The sequence below is a fragment of the Panulirus ornatus genome, chromosome 2 (assembly GCF_036320965.1).
Source record: "Panulirus ornatus isolate Po-2019 chromosome 2, ASM3632096v1, whole genome shotgun sequence".
In the NCBI taxonomy this organism is placed as follows: Eukaryota; Metazoa; Arthropoda; class Malacostraca; order Decapoda; family Palinuridae; genus Panulirus; species Panulirus ornatus.
Genome location: NC_092225.1, coordinates 26,392,285 through 26,409,443, shown reverse-complemented (window position 1 = coordinate 26,409,443; position 17,159 = coordinate 26,392,285). Strand labels below are relative to the sequence as shown.

Genomic DNA, 17,159 nt, shown 5'->3' with positions numbered 1-17,159 from the left:
TAACATGTAGTTCAATCTGAAGTGTGCATGCCCGGATAATTGATCCCGACTCCCCCATTCGTGTTCAGAACCGCCGGGCTGCGGTCGTAAGGAGGACGGCTCCCCCCAGTGGTCTGTTACAGTGGCCCGTCTGAATACATCACTTGGGAGGAGATTATGCCGTGTGGCGGTGGTAGTTCGTGTGACGAAGACCCCCTCGCGTATGTCTCCCTCCTCCTTCTCCTCACCTGAGACTGTGTTCTGACCTCTGGCTTTTAGGCTCGGGGCAGGAGAGTGTCTGGCACGGTCCAGTTCCCGAAGACCTCTCGCCGTGATCCCCAGTGGTGTAGATGGTGTAGTAACCCTTGATGACCGGGGGGGGGTCTGCCACTGGAGCGGAAAGCCTGGAGGGATTCGTGCTTTGGGGTGGGAAGTGTATGGTAACACTGCAGATGTGTAGACTAAAGCTATACATGTGTAGACCGTCTGGCCTACCAGGCTGCACTGTTGAAGGGATTTGATGTTTCATTACGTGATCTTTGTTCGTCTCGGGATACACAGACGAGGCGTTACAGTGATGGCTTGGATGATGGCTGCATGGTTAGGTGTCAAGGCGTAGGCGAATGCGTTGAATTTTGGGTTGCATGATTGACAGAATGCAGTGTGATACTGATGGGTGCGTATGGAGAATATATATATATATATATATATATAAAGTTTTGTGGGGCCTGGTTGTGGAAAGGGAGCTGTGGTTTCAATGCATTATACATGACAGCTAGAGACTGAGTGTGAACGAATGTGGCCTTTGTTGTCTTTTCGTACCGCCACCTCGCGCGCATGCGGGGGGAGGGGGTTGTCATTTCATGTGCGGCGGGGTGGCGACGGGAATGAATAAAGGCGGCAAGTAGGAATTATATATATATATATATATATATATATATATATATATATATATATATATATATATATATATATATATATATACTGAAATGTAAAGGTATTTATATGTGCGTTTGTGGACGTGATGCCTTCGTGGCTCAGGGCATGACAGATTGTGGTTATAGTGCCAGCCTTTCCTGAAGGAGAGGTGGAGTATGATGGTGAGGGGCCCTGTGGTGGAGCAGGGTGGTGAGTCAGGGATCATGAGGGGTTCAGCAGGGTGGTGAAGGGTCACGGGGTGGAGCAGGATGGTGAGTCAGGGATCATGAGGGGGGTGGAGCAGGGTGGTGAGTCAGGGATCATGAGGGGGTGGAGCAGGGTGGTGAGTCAGGGATCATGAGGGGGTGGAGCAGGATGGTGAGTCAGGGATCATGAGGGGGTGGAGCAGGGTGGTGAGTCAGGGATCATGAGGTGGTGGAGGAGGGTGGTCATGATGTGTTCCCCGACCCTGAGGTCGACCCCTATGGCCGACCTGCAGCGAATGATGACCGTCACCCAGTTTAAGTAGGAGGACGAGGACGACGTTTGTGGAGTGGCATGTCCCCGGATGACAGACGACGCCAGACGCTCTCTCCGTCAGCCATGACACATGAGGATATCAGCCGTCAGCAGACAGCTCGGCTGATTTCAAGCTGCCTCCTCAGCGCTTTGAAGCTGACGATGTTTTTTTTTGTTTTTTCCATGCTTCACGTGTTGTGAGTCACAGCCACAACAACATACTGCGGGCGGTAGGTCAGGTTTGGTTGTTACCCGTTGGTCCTGGACCTGTTGTGTGTTCTTGTTGACCTGGGAGGGACCAGCCAGCCTCTCTCACCACCATCCCCCGGACAACCATGTCGCGTCTCACGCCACCACCGCCACCCGCTGACCAGGTCACGTCTCCACCACCACCACCATCTCAGGTCACCTCTCCACCACCACCACCACCACCACCACCAGCCGACCAGGTCACGTCTCCACCACCACCACCATCTCAGGTCACCTCTCCACCACCACCACCACCACCCGCCGACCAGGTCACGTCTCCACCACCACCACCATCTCAGGTCACGTCTCCACCACCACCACCATCTCAGGTCACCTCTCACCACCACCACCCGCTGACCAGGTCACGTCTCCACCACCACCACCATCTCAGGTCACCTCTCCTCCACCACCACCCGCCGACCGGGTCACGCCTCACCACCACCACCCACCGACCAGGTCACCACCTCACACCTCCACCACCACATACTGGCCACCAGTCACCACCATCCACCAAAGGCAGTATGAGGAAGAAGTCAGGTCTGTTTTAACCCCTTGAGCGTACGGTCATAATTCACATATAGGTATGATGACGAGGCCATCATATCCAGGGGTCGTATACCTTGGTCGTGTAAGGGTTTTAAGGGTGACCTGACCACCCTACCCAGGTTACGTAATGCCATCTCATTCATATGCCTGAGGTGTCTGGCAGTGGTAGGGGGTGATGGTGGTGGGTCCTGGGTAAGGGATGGTGGTGGGTCCTGGGTAAGGGGTAGTGGTGGTGGGTCCTGGGTAAGGGGTGATGGTTGTGGGTCCTGGGTAAGGGATGGTGGTGGTGGGTCCTGGTAAGGGGTGGCGGCAGTGGGTCCTGGGTAAGGGGTAGTGGTGGTGGGTCCTGGGTAAGGGGTGGTGGTGGTGGGTCCTGGGTAAGGGGTGGTGATTGTGGGTCATGGGTAAGGGGTGGTGGTGGTGGGTCCTGGGTAAGGGGTGATGGTTGTGGGTCCTGGGTAAGGGATGGTGGTGGTGGGTCCTGGTAAGGGGTGGCGGCAGTGGGTCCTGGGTAAGGGGTAGTGGTGGTGGGTCCTGGGTAAGGGGTAGTGGTGGTGGGTCCTGGGTAAGGGGTGGTGATTGTGGGTCCTGGGTAAGGGGTAGTGGTGGTGGGTCCTGGGTAAGGGGTGGTGATTGTGGGTCCTGGGTAAGGAGTAGTGATGGTGGGTCCTGGGTAAGGGGTGGTGGTGGTGGGTCCTGGGTAAGGGGTGGTGATTGTGGGTCCTGGGTAAGGGGTAGTGGTGGTGGGTCCTGGGTAAGGGGTAGTGATGGTGGGTCAGGGTAAGGGGTAGTGGTGGTGGGTCCTGGGTAAGGGGTAGTGGTGAGTCCTGGGTAAGGAGTAGAGGTGGTGGGTCCTGGGTAAGGAGTAGTGGTGGTGGGTCCTGGATAAGGGGTAGTGGTGGTGGGTCCTGGATAAGGGGTGGTGGTTGTGGGTCCTGGGTAAGGGGTAGTGGTGGTGGGTCCTGGGTAAGGAGTAGTGGTGGTGGGTCCTGGGTAAGGAGTAGTGGTGGGTCCTGGATAAGGGGTGCTGGTGGTGAGGAGCAGCAGGAGGTGACCAAGTAAGGTACACAATGGAGTGTAGCGGTGTGTGTGTGTGTGTGGGGCAGGCTCGTCAGGCGTCTTGGTGTAGCATATGTGTTACTCTGGTGGCGTTGTGGTGGCGTGGGGGGGCAGGTGTTACCCCCCGTTGACCTTAGCTGAGACCTTCGTCTCGTAGACCTGGCTGCCCTGGGAGCCAGCATACCTGGCGGCCCAAGCCCTCAGCTACCCTCCCCCTATACGAGATCTAGTTTGGACTCGTCATCTCACAAGCTTCTGTCTCCACGTGGTGCTGAAGATGTTACGTGATGGCGTGTGGGTGGCACGTGATGGCGTGCAGGTGGCGGCACGTGATGGCCTGCAGGTGGCACGTGACGGCGTGCAGGTGGTGGCACATGATGGCGTGCAGGTGGCGGCACGTGATGGCGTGCAGGTGGTGGCACGTGATGGCGTGCAGGTGGCGGCACATGATGGCGTGCAGGTGGCGGCACGTGATGGCGTGTAGGTGGCACGTGATGGCCTGCAGGTGGCACGTGATGGCGTGCAGATGGCACGTGATGGCGTGCAGGTGGTGGCACGTGATGGCGTGCAGGTGGTGGCACGTGATGACTAGGGCCAGGGAGTATGTGGTCTTGGGCGCTGGTGGCCATGGGAGCCGCGGGTGGCGTAGGAAGGTTAGAGGTGCGTATTTCATACCCCTACTTCCTCACCCCCTCCCACCACCAGACATGCGTAACACGCCCCCAACCCCACCATGTCCGCCACCATTTCCCTCCCTGTGTTGGGATCTCCTCCACCCCTCCCCACCCTTAAAAAGCCTCCCACCTTCCCTCAAGGTCCCTGGTTGAGTGGACCTTTTTTTTTTTTTTTTTTTTCAAAGGAAAGAGCAGAGAAGGGGGCCAGGTGAGGATATTCCCTCAAAGGCCCAGTTCTCTGTTCTTAACGCTACCTCGCTAACGCGGGAAATGGCGAAGTTTGAAAAAAATATATATACATATAATATATATATATATATATATATATATATATATATATATATATATATATATATATATATATATATATATATCTTAGGGTGTAGTATTATTTATAAACTTTATCTTATCTGTCAAGTAGATGGGAGGGTGTGTGAGTGTGTGTGTGTGTGTTTATACCACGTTCCACCCACCTTATCTCTCAAGGTACAAGGTCACGTAATGCGTTAACCTTTTGCTGTGTGATAGTACGAGTGTCACGACAGAAGCCGCGGTAAAAGGTGAACGTTGACGATCCAGCTTACTGTGGAGATGTGTGCTGGTGGAGTGGAAGGTGGAGATGTGTGCTAGTGGAGTGGAAGTTGGAGATGTGTGCCGGTGGAGTGGAAGGTGGAGATGTGTGCTGGTGGAGTGGAAGGTGGAGATGTGTGCTGGTGGAGTGGAAGTTGGAGATATGTGCTGGTGGAGTGGAAGGTGGAGATGTGTGCTGGTGGAGTGGAAGGTGGAGATGTGTGCTGGTGGAGTGGAAGGTGGAGATGTGTGCTGGTGGAGTGGAAGGTGGATATGTGTGCTGGTGGAGTGGAAGGTGGAGATGTGGGCTGGTGGAGTGGAAGGTGGAGATGTGTGCTGGTGGAGTGGAAGGTGGAGATGTGGACGATATAGATTCTGAGTGAGGCCGCTTGGGAGTGAGTCTGTCTGGTGGACCTGTAGGTGGAGGAGGGGGGGAGGTGGGAATAGATGGGGGTGTGCAAAGTGAGGGTAGTATGAGAAGGATGTATTCATGTGGAGCACTTGGCTCCTCCTGGAGGAGGCGCAGGAGGTGGACTGACTACGGTATGGTGTGTGTGCGCCTCAGAAGGGGGCCCAGTAATACACATTGATCAGAGCATGAGGGACTTGGCGCACGCTGATGTAGCACGTCTACCCACCCCGTTGACGGAGGGAAACACGCTGTAGAACCTTTTACAGATTTGGTTCTGTGTTCCGGAAGGAGGACTTAATATTCACCGCAGTGAGAAGCGCACAGCGAACGATGAACCAGAAATGGAATATTGCCGTTTACTTCACAGTGGGGTTGGGAGGTATTGGGATAGACTGACCTAGCCCCGGGTGGTTAGTCATTGCCCGGGGGGGGAGGGCGTGACCTGTGACCTCAAGCCTTGACCCAGGGTCACCGTGGTCTTGGAGCCCGGCCAGCGAACCCATTACTTGGGTGGCACTGCCTCGACCGGGGGAGGGGGGCTCCCTTCCTCCTGCAGTGTCCTGCTGACCTTCACGAACGTGTATCCTTCAGCAGCCCTTCTGCACTCGTTGTCCAACATCCCCCAGTCACCTGTATCAACCTCCCTCCCTTCCCTCGCCCGTCTCCAACATTCGTCCCTCACTTGCTTCCATCATTCGTGCCACATCCGTCTCCAACATCCCTCCCTCACCCATCTACAGCGCGCCTCCCTCACCCGTCTCTAAGGTATAGTAATATTACCGTAGGTTCAGCCAAGGTTATGGGCGAGGCCGGGCTAAAATTAGAATGACTATTTAATGTATGTTGGTGGTGGCGCCATACAGGACCTGCTGGCGACGAACTGGTTTTTGGCCGGTGCCCGCCGCAGGGGCAACGCTGCCGCCACTCGGCCTTGGCAGGCATGCCACCACACTCACCAGGCCTCCCTCAGCTCCTGGTAATTAGGCCTAACACAAGGTCATCCTGCGCACGACACGCCCACCTCCGCACCTCTACCACGCTTGTCACCAACTCCGCCACACCGTCACCAGGCTTGCTACATCGTTACCATGGCCGGTTAACCGTCACCAGACCCCGTACACCGTCACCACATCCGCCACACCGTTGCGCAGAACTCTACAATTTCGATAGCAACGTAAGCTGGGGACTGGAGTTGATTGAGCCTGTAAAGAGGGCGTTGTGGTGGAAGGTTCTGTGAACTTTACAAGACTAGGAACGTGGGTTCCTAAAGCCCTCCCAGACAGAGAGAAGGTTGAGAAAGAGGGGGGAGAGGTTCTGTAAAATACATACAGAACGCGAAAGAGCTTTGCAATATATGCTGTGACGAGGTTATAGGTAAGAACCCCAGTCCACCAGCCAGTATTTGTAAAGTTTAAGAGAGCAAGGCATGAATATCACAGGATAGAACGAAGGGATAGAGGAGCTTTGAAAAGAATATTGTATTACAGGGCCGAAGATAATTTAAAACTCATCCATAAGTTCAACAGGGAATATTCTGCCATTTAAAGAGCAGCTCATCAGGCTAAGAAGGTATTACAAGGGAACAGTTGTAGAGGATGATGTAAGAATATGCCAAGGAACTGAATGACAAGTTCAATCAACGTCTTTTCAGCAAAACGCGGAATGCATGAAAATATGTAGCGGGGAAATAAACTGAATATCTAAAGAGGACCTGGACTCATGCCCAACCCATAGTCCTGATGAAGTGTCTCTACATGTGCTAAAGATATATATACAGATACGCAGGACAGACCACTTGAAATGTTCGTGATGTCGCTGGAGAAAGGACGAGTGGCGAGGGAAGGACAACCGTTATGCCAAATCAATAAGAAAGAGGATGGGGTTGGAGGCGCTGACCTACAGACGGGTCTCCTTGACGTGTGTGTGTGTGTGTGTGTGTGTGTGTGTGCTCGGGAAGGCACTGGAAAATATTACCAGACAACATGCCGACAACAACATGAGTTCAGGGGGAGGTCTTGTGTAACGAACCTAATTTTCCATGAGAGAGAGAGCTCCATCTGGACTGCCAGGAAGTGTATGGCACTTCAGCACATAAGATGCTGATGAAAAAAAAATAAAAGCTGAATCTCCCAGAAATAAAGGGGGCAAGAGTGCCTCCTTCGTTGGATAGATTATCTTTAAGGAAGCGAACAACACACGTCTGAGGAGCCTTCTTGAGATTGTTGAAAGTCTTCAGTGGTGTGTAGGGTTCTACCCTGTTACATCCTCGCTTTGATCTGTATGAATTATTCCTGTCTGAATTGTTTGCTGATGATGCTGTCGTGAAGGAAGTAAAAAGCGAGGAGAGGATTGCATCAACGTAACAGAGGAAGTAGACGAATTCCAGGGTTAATCTGATACATGGCTGAAGAAATTCAGTCGTGTAAAGTGATGAGGCAGGAACGTAGTGAAAGACTTCTGTATGAATATCGTCGAACAGGAAATAAACTTCAGCAATCTCTTTCATGAGAGGGACTTCAGGAGTTGACATCGTTCTTAACCTGCCGCTAGAGAACTGTCACGGAGAAAAACAGTCATCTGGCAAATATATGAACTCCATTCAAATATTTGAAAAAAATTCACCAACCTGGTCACATCCTACATGAGGCCATGATTAAAACTGGCTTCTCAAGTTTGGCCACCATACATACATAAAGAAGTACAGAGAACTAATTAAGATCAAGAGCAGGGCAAACTTAAAAAATATTGAGAAGGTAGATCAGGGCAAGAAAGAGGGTACCAGAGCCAAGAGAGCAAAGTTACAGGGAAGGGCTAGAGGCCGTAATTGTCCCCACCATAGAAGAAAAGAGTAAGAGGTGACCTGATCACACTCCTTATGTACACAAGGGCCACTGTTTTGAAAGATGCAGTGTTAGGTCAACCAGAGACCATAACATGAAACTAAACAAGAAGGGATAAGAGATAATATAACAAACGAGATATGGTGCTGGTAGCTCGGGCTCGGTACCTGTGTGAAGGACCGTTTTGATATGGTTATTATGGAAAGTAGCCCATTTGTGGCTACGGACTTACAACACGCTACCATCTGCTTCCTGACATTGGTGGAGGGAGGCCCACACGACGCCAGATGACAACGTTGGTGGAGGGAGACCCACACGACGCCAGCTGACAACTTGGATGGAAGGAGAGGCGTGCGGATTCTGGTTGGTTTGGGGCAGGTTGAGGTAGACGACCTTCTGCTGGTGAAGCAGTTGGGGAGGCAGGCGGGAGGGCGTGGCTGATGTACCTGGCCCGGCCCGCCGTACACGTGGACAGGACTGCACGTTTCTCCCCACTGCCCTCACCTCCCGGCACAGGAGTGTACGTCCCTCCCCACTACCCACACCCTCCCGGCAGCCTTACACACACCTCCAGAAGCTTCTCCTGCACTGGTCACAGCCCGGGTTTCTATAACCAAACATAGTATAGCTAGCCTGTCTTGCTATATTCGGAGGTTGTTGTTACCAAGTGATAGTTTGGTTTATTGAGTAAATATGCAGCCGGCGCCACTGGAGACCCGACATGAATGCAACTAATTGACAAGATTTTTATTCAACCAGACAGACCATTTATTGGGAAAGGGTTGGGGGGTGAGTAAAGGACTTCCTGCACGGTTATTTAAGAAACTTGAGGTTGACTAAAGGTGGTGTAGGGTGGGTAATTTTTGTCATGATGCAGGTCACGGCAGCGGCCGTAGCTGCTGGTGCTGCTGAGGACAAAAACTGGAGCTTGGTGAGCGGCCCAGTGTTACCATCTGATGTGCTGGCCCAGGGCTGGCCTTACAGGGGCAGGCCATACAGGCTGGACACTCCTGCCATCAGGGAAGTCCTGTCCACCTCACTTAAAAATATTGAAGTGATGTCCGGAACCATCGTACACCCTCCATTCATGATTGTTGGTATTATAGTCATACGCCTAGTCATAATCTCTCTCAACTTGGTACTTAGACATATTTGTTTTTTTTATTTTAATTCTTTTCTCTTATCACCAGTTCGCTTAAGATTCGCACATTTCTCATAGCTATTAAAAGCAGGCTTATAACCTCCACAGAACTCATTAATGACTTGTAATTTATCGCGTTCTGCCTTAATGCTTGGTGTCGATCAGGCCTTTCGTGTGTGTGTGGAATTTTCAAAGTAAAAGGTCAGCCGTGTGTAGGAACTGTGGTGATCAGTGGCAGTGTTAGTGATAGACAGACACGAGGTTAGGTAGAAGCCACCTAAAAAGCAGCACCTGGTTACACCAGCAACACTTCTTAAAAGGCCACGCAACACCAGAGGTGACTTGCCTAGCAGCAGCAGTAGCACAGGTGCTGTATAAAGGAATGGTTGGAATAGGAGGTGGAATGGTATCATCAGGTCACGGATCACATGTCTGCTCTGCTCACTACTGGAAGGAGAGATGCGAATGGCAAGGCAACCTTGGGTGGGTTCTGGCCTTCATGTGCCTGTCTCCTCCGTACAACCTCTTCACACAACTAACCAACACACCCTGCCACGTTATAGGGAATAGTGGGTATCCATAACTCCACCAAAGAATGGGTTCTTATAGAGAAAGTTGATGACATGTCGCACTTTTATTGTTAAGCTGATTTGCAAATATTGAGGCCTCTGGCTTCTTTTAATATCCCAGGTAATTACAGTAAATCACTACCAGTAGTATTTTAACCCCAGCCATGGGTAGAGTAAGGGTATTTGGTACTTCGAACTATTGTCTCTTTACATAACTTTAGACCTAACCCTAACCCAAGAGTTGTATCCACATTCTTATTGATGGTACCGTCTTGCTGAAGGGGTTAATTAAGAAACAAGATTGTTTAAACTACCACAGAACAAGAATACATTATTGTGATGATTTTTTTTTTTATTATTATATTGCAGCTTGTTATTGAAACTGAAATATGAAAGTTTATGTCTCACCAATTACCACTTGCACTTTATGTGCACCATTGATAGAGTGCAACTCACACCTTCAGTTACATACATATTGCTCCTCAAACTGACTTTGGTGGGGGGGACATATACCAGTATTTGAACCCATGATCTGGAATATTTCCTGTTACAAATGTATGCTCTCTCCAGTTTGGTGTATTGTTATAGGTTCATTTATTTTTTTATGTAGGGAATAGATTTGGAAATTTCTTCATTAGATCTGAGAAGCTGAAAGAGAAAGGAGTTTTATAGTATGCAAAAGCTTTTTTTATATGCTTTTAGATTGTCCATGTAATATGAAAAGAGAAGTATTGACTTTTTGTTTCCCACAGTACGAGCTGCTGTTCTGTGTGCAGGAGGAAGGTGACCCCAGCATAATGATTGTTCAGCAACTAATGAAGAAACACCCCCATGTTCATGCTGCGTTCTTCACAGGTGAGAGACCAGGCACACTCCTATGTTTTCGGATACTCACACATTTAGGGCTGTGGCCAAGGGGCCCCTCATTTTGGGATACACGCAGACACTTAGAGCTGTGGCTAGGGATCCTTTCCCTTGGGATAAACACACACAGGGCTGAAACCAAGTGTACACACACACACACACACACACTTACAAACTTAGAGCTGTATCCAAGGAACCTTCCTCCTGGGATACACACAAATATTAGAGGGCTGGGACTAAGGATCCCTCTTGCAGGGATATGCAGAGGCATGAGGGCTGGATTGGGTGGACAGAGTAGGTGGCAGGAAGAATGTAGGGTGCAGCATGAGGTAGGAAATCATTATTATTTGCACCATAGGAGGGAGATTTAATAATAGGTAGTTGGAAGAAATAAACTAGAAGGAAGAGAGAGGAAAATAGAGTGTGTGAAGGGGAGAGAGGGAGACGAAAATGTATGAACTAAGGGAGAGAAATATGAAGGTAGTGTGGCAAGTCAAGTAAAAATGGGCCACTAGTTGGACAAAGGTGCTTAACAAGCTGAGACCTGATGAATCTTGAAAAACTGCTTGTGAAGGAGGTAGGGAGATGGTAAGAGGTTAGGGGTTGGATCTAGGAAGTAAGGAAAAGAGGAATGGAAATGGTAAGTTACAAAGAGAGGGAGAGTGCATGTCAGAAGGTAAGATGTGAAGAAGAAGGGAGACCTTGGCAGTAAAATATTGTTAATATATAGGAAAGTGAGAGCACTGGATTGAAATGTCCATTCTTGGCCAGATGATGATAATGTAGGATTGGCCTCATACAGTAGCTTATGAACCTTATATTCATGGATGCAGGTATCAGAATATGTTTAAAAAGAATTATTATAATAAGCAACAGTTGTGAAGCATCAGAAAGAAGCATTTTTTATTCTAATCCATGTTTAGATTTTGGTTATGATGCAACTATATTAGTTTACATGTATTGCACATTGCCTTTTTAAAGAAAACCACAACTTAAAGGTTACATGATTAAGGTTTAGCTCCAAATTTTGTCTAAGACATAGATGAAATGTGATCATTAATCTTGAGTTTTGCAAACACAGGTGGTTTGGAAGTAGGTGTTAACCCCAAGATCAACAACATGCAGCCAGGGTTATCTGGCAGCCAAGCATGAGCTTCTAATGGTGTCCGATTCAGGTGTCCTCATGAAAGAGGATACCCTCTCCGATATGGTGTCCCACATGACCCCTGAGGTCGGGATTGTCCACCAGATGCCCTTTACTTGTGACAGAAAGGGATGGCCAGCAATACTAGAGAAGGTAGTGTTCATTACATAGTTATTTATATATATTGAATATGGTTGATGAAATTCAACCTGATTAAATGCATGATTATGTAGCTGGGATACAGTGAATTAAGGCATCACCATGAGTATTAACTAGACAGAATAAAATGTAGAAATCTGTGTGAGAAGAGCTTTGGAGTAGACATCATTCCTACCTGTTAACAAAGTTTCACCTTAGGAAAGTAGTTGAAGATATAAACTGTCATCTTGTAAATATCAAAACGGTATTAGGCCAGAATTAGAATATACTTCATATGTTTGGTCCCAGCACTTAAAGAGGCAAAAAAACTAATAGAGAGGGTCCAGACGAGGGTAAGGAAGATGATAGCAGAATTAGCCTATTGACTGCCGATGTTCTGATTCTGAAATATACTTATTGTTTGCTGTTTCCCCTATTAGCGAGGTAGTGCCAGAAACAAACAAAGAAAGGGCCTCATTGCTCACATCCGTTCTCTAGCTTTCTTGTAATGCACTGAAACCACAGCCCTCTGTTACTTCATCTGTTCTGGTTTAGTCCAGTGACAGCATGTCACATCCTGTATACCACAGTGCTCAAGGTCACTTTATTTGGTGCATGACTTAACCCACCTGCATTTTCAGGCCCTGAGAACTTTAGACCATATTTATGCCATTCTTCCATCTCCAGTTTGGTCACCCTCTTTTCCTTGTCTCCTCTCTTATGTCATACTATCCTCACTCATTCTCTTTGTATGTCCAAACCATTCCAGTACACCCATTTCAGTGCTCTCCACCATACTTTTTTTTTTTTTACCACATCTCTCTTTCGCTTTTATTACTCACTTGGTTAACTCTCCTCGCATCACTTATTTTCCTCAGATATTTCATTTCCAATGCATTCAGCTTTTTCCGTACATTCTCATCAATAGCCCATGCCTCACATCCTTGCAACATTATTAGGATTAACATACCTTCAAATATAAAACCCTCCCAGATAGTGACTTCTCTTTCGACACATTCCTCAATGCTCCAAGAACCTTTTGCTTCCTTTCCTACTCTACGACTCACCTCCGCTTCCATGGTTCCATTCACTGCCATGTCCACTCCCAAGTATCCAAAACATTTCAGTATTCTTGGTATGGTGTATGCAGTACCTTAAAAGATGAGTATGTTTACAGAAGTACTTTTCATATTGTAATTGTTCTTAAGTAAGTCTTAAATTACATGTATTTTCTTTTGTTTCTCAATTATTTTTCCTGCAGTCAGGTTTTAAGATGTGCAAAACTTTAATGTATAAAGTTTCTGTACTTATTGTTCACTACAAAATGATATTGCTGCATTGGACTGGCCATTTTTTCATTTGTATTGGCACCTTTCCCCTTTGGACCCTGGAAAAAAGAATATTATGTTATATTATGTTTGTGTGAACATCATGATGTCTTAGGTTTCTGATTTTTTGCTTAATAAGCAGCTGATGTATAGTTTCATTATCAATTTCTAGATGTCATTGTTGTGACCCCACATTTTCATGACTTAATCATGTGTCAGAGTACTACTTTGGCACTTGTAGGCAGAGGATGTCAGCATGATTTTCATGACTCACAATCATGGGTCAAAGTACCACTTCAGTATTAATAGTTTGAGGGCATCCATTTGCAATATAGGATAGGATATCAGATTTCCGTGTGTTGCAGAGCCAACACAGGTAGATACAGGACTTTATTTGTTTTTTTACTTTAGGCGTGTTCTTTAGAGCATGTGAAACAAAACCATAATGTCACATTTTTATCAAAACCATCATATCTGCACCTGTCTTATTCTGGGATTTGAGTGACAGGACTTGTACCAACATTCCCTTTCTTTCTCTCTTAGTCACATGACTAGTCAGTATATCAGAAGATGACAAGTGGGATTGTGGGGCCCCAGCTCCAGATGAAATGGCACAGCTGCAAAATAATGCCCACTCCAAGCCTGTTAGATTGGTATGGTAGTTTTTCACAGAGTATTTGTGTCAGCCTTTCACCTTATGAAACTATAAATTGAGGATGGGCATTAAATCTAAGCATTCCCTTCAGGTGTACTTTGGGACTGGGCATGCAAGGATGTACTGTTTCTGGGACTGTTGGATGCTCTTGGCTTTGGTGTCAATTGCTGTACTGGCATGTCCTGTCTGATGAGGAAGAAAGTGCTGGATGAAGCTGGAGGTAAGTGCATTGTATTGTATTAGGGAGGAGCAGAGCATGTTTTTTTTCTTTTTTATACTTTTACTTCATTTTTGCTATTATCCACATCGAGAATAGGATGCAGTATGCCATATCTTCAATACATGCTTTGTTTGTATATCTGCTTCTCAAGTAAATCTTGATCGATAGATTGCCTTAATGAATTCCATTACCATACATGGTAGCTTAAATCATTTTGAGATATGAATTATAAATGTGTATTCATTTTATTTCTGTCGTTATGGACTAAAAGACGTTTTTAGATTTGTATATGATGACAATTTTTTTTTTCCCCCATTAAACATTACCGAAGTTGGATAGTAAACCCTGTACAGCATAAAACTTTAAGATCTATAGAATTGTTGTTCTTGTTTACAGGCATCAGTGCTTTTGGCATTTACTTGGCTGAAGATTATTTCTTTGCTAAGTACATTCAGGACCGAGGCTGGGGTATTCGCATTGCATCACAGCCTGCTTGGCAAAATGCTGGAATTTGCCGAGTCAAGAACTTCCTATCCAGACTGACAAGGTGTGTTAATGTGTTGGATTACAAGGATTTATCTCTTTCATTGTCAATGTTATTTCTTTTAGGAATGCACATGAAGAGAGGAAGAACAATACATGGTTGATCATATCATGTTTGCAGTGTTTAGAGACATATTCTACAAGATATGCTTTAGATATAAGGGATGTTGATTTGGAGGGACTCTTAACTTTCATGAGATGTGATGTTAAAAAAAATGGATAGGCAGCCATTAAGAAATTTAAGGAGTTAAGAACTGTCAGAGGAAATAGTAAAGTGATGATTTGAAAGCCAACATGTGCATTTGTCAAAAATGGATGTTATAAGAATAATGAAGAGTATTCCTATAGTAACTTATCTTTGTTAGCTTTCTACCCATGATTTGGGTTTTACCAAGTATCTTTTTGTTGTAAACAAATTAAAAGTATTTTAGAGCATTATTACTGAAGAAATTCATTTGCTTTCAGATGGTGTAAGTTACGCATAGCAATGGTACCTCATACAATAATCTTAGAACCAGTGAGTGAGTGTATGGTCTTGGGGCTGATAGCTTCCTGGGCTGGTACTGTCTTGCTGCGTGCCGACTACCTCACCTTCTTCCTTTTCCACACACTTACATGGTCCCTTGCTGACTGGATCATGCTCAACATTGTGCAGGTATGATCACCTACATGCCAGGGGATGATGAAAACAGTCATAATTGTCACTGTTATTGTAGTTTATGTTTTTTGTTCGGAAATTTTGGTATTTAGTGATATACCAATAATGCACATAACTGTAATTAGTATGATGTTTTATATACTGTGTTTAGGGAAGACAGTATAAATATTGTATTGTCATTTTTGAACATAGAGAACAGCATATATGAAATTCATTGTGTAGTAAGATTGGTTTTCACTCCTTATCTCTGATTCTCTGAAAGGTTCATTGACATAATGACAGCATGATTGGGATCATTTGTATACATTTCTTCTCTATCATCCTAGGAAGCATCAGGCATACTGTGAATTAGCTGTTCTTTTTATAAGCTCAAACTAGCCTAAACTTTTTTGAAAATTTATCATGGATATGATCCTCTATTCATTTCATCTTGAAAGAGAATCCAAGCCCTCTCTTATATTATTGCCGTTCTTAAGGAATTTCCATTGGTTTTTATTTTCAGTCCAGATACTCAGTTTTTCATTTTCACCCTTATCAAACTACACAGATATTGCAAGCTGATAGCTGTTAAAAGATTTTCATAACTTGTGAACTCCAGTGCCACTTTGTAGCTTTTTAGTGCGTCACCCTTAACAGGCCACTGGCGTAGGGCAACTCTTAGCATAGTGTTTTAGAGGCTCTTGCCTAATGTTCATACCGACTTCCTCTATGTAATGTTCCAACCCATTACTTTTATCTGACGCTCACTCCTAAATGTTCCATCCCACTATTCCTACCTAATGTTCCTACAAACCACTTATCTCTGTTGCTCCTACCATTTTGCCTAGAGATGGGGCTAGCACTTAGCACTCATCACAGGAAAATCTAGAGTTACGAAGAATGTGTTGTGTGAGTTAGATGTTAAGTGTTATGTGTGACTAGGAGAGATTTTTTGTTTGCGGAGAGAATGTCAGCAGTCCAAATGTGGGTAAGGCAGAAAAAAAAAATCAGTTACCTGGGTAAGAGGATTGTTACTTGACAACCATCAAAGTGTTGACTGACTATGCAAGCTCTACTAACCACTTGATACCAAGGTGGATAGTACCATTAGAATAACTCTTTGGTCAGTGGCTGCCTACCAGCTACTGCTTACTTGGAATTCATTATTTCCCTGATAATGATTTTAGCACAGCCTTTACGTTACAGGAGCCCCATAAAAGGGGTCCTAGGGTTATGTGATCAGCTAATTATCCTTAGAGGTGTGAGTGAACTTCATGAGAAAATAATTATTTTTGACTTGGTATGGACAACAAAATTTTCTTTTCCAGTGATTAAAGTTACAAGATAAAGTGATGCACTTTTTCTTTTTCAGAATGGGCCTCCTCCCTTCAGCAAGTTTGAATTTGTGATTAGCTGGTTATTCCGTGAAGTGAGTGCACTCTTCATCTTTCTCCATGCTGTATGGAACCCTGTCATCAGCTGGCGCACTATGTCCTTCAAGCTGCGCTGGTGGGGTGTGGCAGAACCCGTCAATACCAGGGTTTCTGTTATGTGAGGTGAAATTCATGTATGACCATAGTTATGGCAGGCTCCAGCTTTCTGTGGCAACTGTCACATGAAATTTACTTCAGTAATTCAAGATTGGCTTCACAAATTTTTTTATATGTGATGTCCACTAGTAGCATTTCAAGTGAAGCTTCTTTGCGTCAGGATACCATTTGAATATGGTATCACTGATGTCTCTCTCATTTTGAAGTGTGTATGGAAACACCAACAATAACATCCATATTGTGAGCTTGAACAAGTCCACAGTGAATGTAACAGTACTTTTGATTCTAATAGAGGGTGCATAAAAAGTTGCCTGATTTTGCCTGGTAATTTTATTGCCAGTTCCAGCCAAGGGAGGTATACATCTCATATTGGTCCATATTGCGACAGTGTAGCTAATTCTTCACTTTCATGTGTGCTGATATTTGGCAACATTATTAAGTAATAATACATTTACCATGGTGAATGAGATAGTTACCATGGTGTTATTTAGACTTTGAAATTATCATCATTCACAATATTAATATAATTATGCATAGCCATTTGTGAAGATTGTTACTTCATGGTCCAGCAGTTAAGTGGTGACTTGTGCAGCATATGAATCCT

At 45.9% G+C, this 17,159-nt stretch overlaps 1 protein-coding gene across 1 annotated transcript in view; it reads left to right on the top strand.

Moving 5' to 3' along the window:
- Nucleotides 1–16,695, top strand: part of GlcT (ceramide glucosyltransferase) — an 82,507-nt gene extending 65,812 nt beyond the window's left edge. Inside the window, 8 exon segments of the mRNA XM_071672205.1 lie at nt 10,229–10,331; nt 11,422–11,465; nt 11,467–11,637; nt 13,697–13,741; nt 13,744–13,825; nt 14,222–14,372; nt 14,834–15,023; nt 16,378–16,695. Of these exon segments, the coding sequence (XP_071528306.1) occupies nt 10,229–10,331; nt 11,422–11,465; nt 11,467–11,637; nt 13,697–13,741; nt 13,744–13,825; nt 14,222–14,372; nt 14,834–15,023; nt 16,378–16,560 (969 nt within the window). The 3' untranslated portion in view covers nt 16,561–16,695.
- Nucleotides 16,696–17,159: the final 464 nt, after the last annotated feature.